Raw genomic sequence first — 5,452 nt, forward strand, 5'->3', positions numbered from 1 at the left:
CCTTAAGTATTTGAGAAGGACTAAGGACTCATTCTTGATATATGGAGGTCAGGAAGAGTTGGTTGTAATTGGATACACCGATGCTAGCTTCTAGACAGATAAGGATGACTTTATATCGTAATCTGGTTATGTGTTTTGCTTAAACGGTGGCGCTATGAGCTGGAAAAGTTCAAATCAAGATACAATTGTTGATTCTACAATCGAGGCCGAGTACACTGTTGCCTCAAGTGCAGCAAAGGAAGTTGTTTAGATCAAAAAGTTCATTAGTGAACTTGGCATAGTTCCTAGCATTGTGGATCCCATTGGTCTCTATTGTGATAACAATGGTGCTATTGCACAAGCTAAGGAGCCTAGATCTCACCAACGATCCAAACACATACTTAGGCGTTATCACCTCATTCGAGAGATAATAGATAGAGGAGATGTGAAAATATGCAGAGTACCTACACTTGACAATATCGCTGACCCACTGACAAAGCCTCTTGCGCAGCAGAGATGGCCATACTAGATCTATGGGCATTAGGGGTATGCCTGATTGGCTCTAGTGCTAGTGGGAGATTGTTGGTGTAGGCCCTAGAGGCCAATACTTTTGGTACTTGTATCGAATTATTTATTAATAATAAAAGGCTTTTTCTTTATTATGTTTGTTTAATAAAGTCCCTAGAATAGATAGTCCATTTAATGTATCAAGTGTGACTTAATCATGAGATCACATTAAATATAAAGACACTATTCTTAAAGTATCCGTAGTCGAGCTTCATTGTGAAGTGGGATAATATTAAAGCATTAAGACTATTATGTATATAGACTGATGATCACATCTCATGGATCATGGATAAGGAGTTATCAAGTCTTAAACATATGTATGAATATTAAGAGTAATATTTATACTGGATTGACCCGCTATGAGAATACTATATAGAATGTTATGCAAAGTGTCATAAGTTATTTTCATTTTTATTACTGAACACCTTATATGAGATTTTCATCTCTCGATTTTTCTGATCCAAATATATCTTATTTTTATTATGAATTATTTTTCTTGCCGCTCCAAAATTTTAATTAGTTATATAATTTAGATAATTAATCTATTTCAATATTTAAAATTTTAAAAAAATAAATATAAAAAATTCACAATATAATTTTAAAAATATACGAATTCAAGAAATATATATTCAATAAATTCAATATGCAATAAATTTGTATCCTATAAGATGTAGTTTATATTTTGTATACATCAGTATTAGAAAATCGATGAATGCTAATGATAAATAAAATAAAAATTAAAAAATAAATAATTTGAGAAAAACAAAATTCACAAACCAAACACTTAATATGAGGACGAGAAGTAAGTTCAATTCATTTAATCAATTAGTAGCTTTTAATTCAAGTATAATTATTTAATTTATGAAATAAATTCAATGTATTACTTATTTAACAAAAAATGGAAATATATTCTGGAAACTAAGCATTGGGTTGTCGGTAAAACAAATGACAAAATACAGATCATCAATTCAAAAGGGTAGAATGATAATAATAATAATAATGATAAGATATCCTTTTCAAAGAGAAAAGATAATAAATATGTCAGGACAAAAATCATTACTATTATATTTATTATTTATACAGTGATTAAATAAATAAAAAAAGTCAAAAAAATAATATATATGAGAATGAAGTAGCACGAGTTCATTATATAAACCATTCGTTTGTAAGGTTATCTACCGTACAGCAATAATTCAAATGGATTCAGTGAACAAAAAATCCGCCGAAGGACCACTCTTATCACCTCCCAGCCATACGCCACCGGCGCACCATGAATCTGACGGCAAGCTTGAGAGAATTCTATCGGACACCACCGTGCCATACTTCCGCCGCATCCGTTCCGCCTCGTGGATTGAGCTTAAACTCCTTTTCTTCTTAGCCGCTCCAGCCGTGTTTGTTTATCTCACCAACTATGTTATGTCTATGGCCACACAAATCTTCTCCGGCCACCTTGGTAACCTTGAGCTCGCCGCCGCGTCGCTCGGGAACACCGGTATTCAGATATTTGCTTATGGCCTCATGGTAAGAACTCACATCACTCGTTTTAATGTTTAGATTATGGTTAAGTTAAATCGATGGATTAGAAGAAGTTTAGTGGAATGAAGCACGTTAAAATAAACTTGTTTGATTATTTTTATCATAAACTTGCCTTAACAATTTGTGTTGCTTCTGATTCGTCATATTGTAGAGGAAGTTACTTTTTCATATTGCAAACCGTTATTTAAAATCCCGCTTTTAAATTAATACCCCAAAAAATCCTAGTTTTAAATTAACATGACAAATTCTCAATTTCACACCTAAAATCATCATTAAATATAATCTTTTGTTTCATATAATTTTAAAATTATCGTGAGAAATGTTATGGTGACACTACTTTAGATCCTACACCTTATATGTATTTTTACCTTTTAATTATTTTTTTCTTTTTTATATTTATTTATTAATTGTAAATGATGTATTTTTATATAGAATTAGAATAAATTAATTTTTTGGTATTTAAATAATACCACTCAGTTATCTTAATGCCAATGTTAGAGGTAAGGTTTGTATTTCATTTAATATGAATTGAGTATTTTTTGAAAGCAAATTGATTTATGATTAAGGTGAAAGAAATTTTATCATATCATTCTAGAACTTTTTATATAAAGGCAAATCTAAAAAATAAAAAGTCAAGTGCTTTTTCTTTTTTTTAAATTTAGGCAAAGTACATTTAACTTTTTATTAATTTTTATTTATATCTGGTTTCTGATAAATTATGTTACTTTAATGTGCCAGTTCAGATTGTAGTCATATTTTAAAAATCATTACTGTATAATATTATCAAAAATAATTAATACTATTAAATAGTAATATTATAAAATTTGATATTTTACTATTATTATTATTATTGATATTATTTATCATTGTTTTTACTATATGAAGTGGATTACCTTAATGTAAAAAATGAACAACAATTAAAATTTTAAAATATTAAAAAATTAAATATATATTTTTTGAAATTTCAACAAAATACAGTTAATTTTTTAATTTATTTTTATTATTATTTTTGTTTTGATTTTCACCGGTATCCAGTTCATTGGACCGATTAATTCGATTTGAAGTCAGTTCTGATATCAAGTTGTTTCAGCTCCTCCCAATTATAATTGCGGAAATTCATGGCTAATCACGACTTGACCAATTAATATGTTACAATTTTTTATTATAATAAACATAACTATTAATATTATTAAATTTTATAATTAATTATTATTAATAATAAATTTTGTTACAGTTGGGTATGGGAAGTGCAGTTGAAACTCTATGTGGACAAGCATATGGAGCAGAAAAATATGAAATGCTTGGAACTTACCTACAAAGATCAACAATTCTTCTAACAATAACCGGTTTATTCTTAACGGTTATTTATATCTTTAGCAAACCAATTCTGATAGCCATAGGACAATCACCAAGAATCTCTTCTTCTGCCGCGCTTTTCGTTTACGGGCTTATCCCACAAATATTCGCTTATGCGATAAACTTTCCGATTTCCAAGTTTCTTCAAGCACAGAGTATAGTTCTTCCAAGTGCATACATTGCAGCAGCAACATTGGTGGTTCATCTCGGACTAAGTTGGCTTGTTGTTTTTAAGATTGGGTGGGGATTAGTGGGAGCTTCTTCGGTTTTGAGTTTGTCGTGGTGGATTGTTGTTGTTGCTCAGTTTGTTTACATTGTGAAAAGTGAAAAGTGTAAGAAGACGTGGAATGGCTTTACTTTGGAGGCGTTTTCGGGTTTGCCGGAGTTTTTTAAACTGTCGGCGGCTTCCGCGGTTATGCTCTGTCTTGAATCTTGGTACTTTCAGATTCTGGTTTTGCTTGCTGGGCTTCTTCCTGAGCCTGAATTGGCTCTTGATTCTCTTTCTATTTGGTAAAGTTACTCAACTTGTTCTTTGTTGATATTCTTGGATCAATTTGATACTGACCATTTTCGTTGCAGTACCACGGTTCTTGGATGGGTGTTCATGGTCTCAGTTGGATTCAACGCAGCTGCAAGGTTTGATTCTACTTATTTAGTTTGTAAAATTATTATCAACACGCGTATGTTCACTTACATATCAGTGTCATGTCTGATGTCTGCATGTACGTATAGTGTCAGTATCATGTCTGATGTCTAAGCATGTGCAGTGTGAGGGTGAGCAACGAGCTAGGAGCAAGAAATCCAAAATCAGCTTCATTTTCGGTGAAAGTGGTGACATTGATATCATTTTTAGTATCAGTAATCTCGGCAGTAGTTGTGATTGCATTAAGGGATGTTATCAGCTATATTTTCACGGAGGGAGAAGTCGTGGCAGCCGCGGTCTCAGATCTTTGTCCAATCCTAGCTTTTTCTCTTGTTCTGAATGGCATTCAACCAGTCTTATCTGGTAAATTAATTACCTGATTAGTAATAAATTTTTTTTTGTTTATTTACTAACCTGTCATTAGCAACCAATTAATTATCTTACATGAATGAATGTAGGTGTTGCTGTTGGTTGTGGATGGCAAGCTTTTGTTGCTTATGTGAATGTGGGTTGTTATTATCTAGTTGGTGTACCATTGGGTGTAATTCTAGGCTTTTACTTCAATTTTGGTGCTAAGGTAAATCTTTTATTTTTCCATATAAGGTTTTGGACTATATTTCAATTATAAGATTCTTAACAACGTGATATCTTTTTGTGACAGGGACTGTGGCTAGGGATGCTTGGTGGAACTACTATGCAGACAATTATTCTGATGTGGGTCACATTTAGAACTGACTGGAACAAAGAGGTAAAAAATAAAGGAAAATAATTTCATTTGCATGATTAGAGTGTAGGAAATTGGAGGGTCGTTGGTAATTTCTAATAAAAAACTTTATTCTTTTTGTAGGTGGAAGCATCACTCCAGAGGTTGAACGAATGGGAAGATAAAAAGGAGCCCCTTCTAAATTCAGTAATTGCATAAATGCTAGAAAAAATTTATATCGGTTATTGGAGTGATGAGAGTCAAAGACCTTCTTGGTTCAATTAGGATTCCTGGTTGAAATGTAGTTGCATTGAGAATAAAAAATTCGGTTTAGTTAATTCAGATCTATAAAAGATAGTACGCACTATTTATTAAATTGAAAGAACCTATAAAATATGTGTTATGACATTTTCTTAAGTGTTATACACTGATTGATACGTGTTCAGATCTGGTTATTTAAAAAAACGAATGTAAGTGCGCATGCCACAGTTGTAGGAGTTTTTTCATACTCCTTTATAATAAACTAAAAATATTTGCTCAAGAAATAAAAAATGAATAGGCTTGCATCCCAGAATGCCAGCATTAGCAAGGATGTACTTGCGTTGACTAACGATAATGCTTTCTTGCTACTTCCACGCTAAGGAAGTATTTTAATGGTTTTAGATCTT

General features: G+C 31.8%; 1 protein-coding gene across 1 annotated transcript; it reads left to right on the forward strand.

Moving 5' to 3' along the window:
- The first annotated feature begins 1,689 nt into the window (after window positions 1-1,689).
- LOC127086745 (protein DETOXIFICATION 40) lies at window positions 1,690-5,192 on the forward strand. The gene is made up of 7 exons (XM_051027538.1): window positions 1,690-2,067; window positions 3,317-3,948; window positions 4,018-4,074; window positions 4,206-4,444; window positions 4,540-4,658; window positions 4,743-4,829; window positions 4,929-5,192. The coding sequence occupies exons 1-7, from the start codon at window positions 1,744-1,746 to the stop codon at window positions 5,001-5,003; spliced, it is 1,533 nt and encodes a 510-aa protein (XP_050883495.1). The 5' UTR covers window positions 1,690-1,743; the 3' UTR covers window positions 5,004-5,192.
- The last annotated feature ends 260 nt before the right edge of the window (window positions 5,193-5,452 follow it).

Source organism: Lathyrus oleraceus, chromosome 5, assembly GCF_024323335.1.
Source record: "Lathyrus oleraceus cultivar Zhongwan6 chromosome 5, CAAS_Psat_ZW6_1.0, whole genome shotgun sequence".
NCBI classification, from domain to species: domain Eukaryota; kingdom Viridiplantae; phylum Streptophyta; class Magnoliopsida; order Fabales; family Fabaceae; genus Lathyrus; species Lathyrus oleraceus.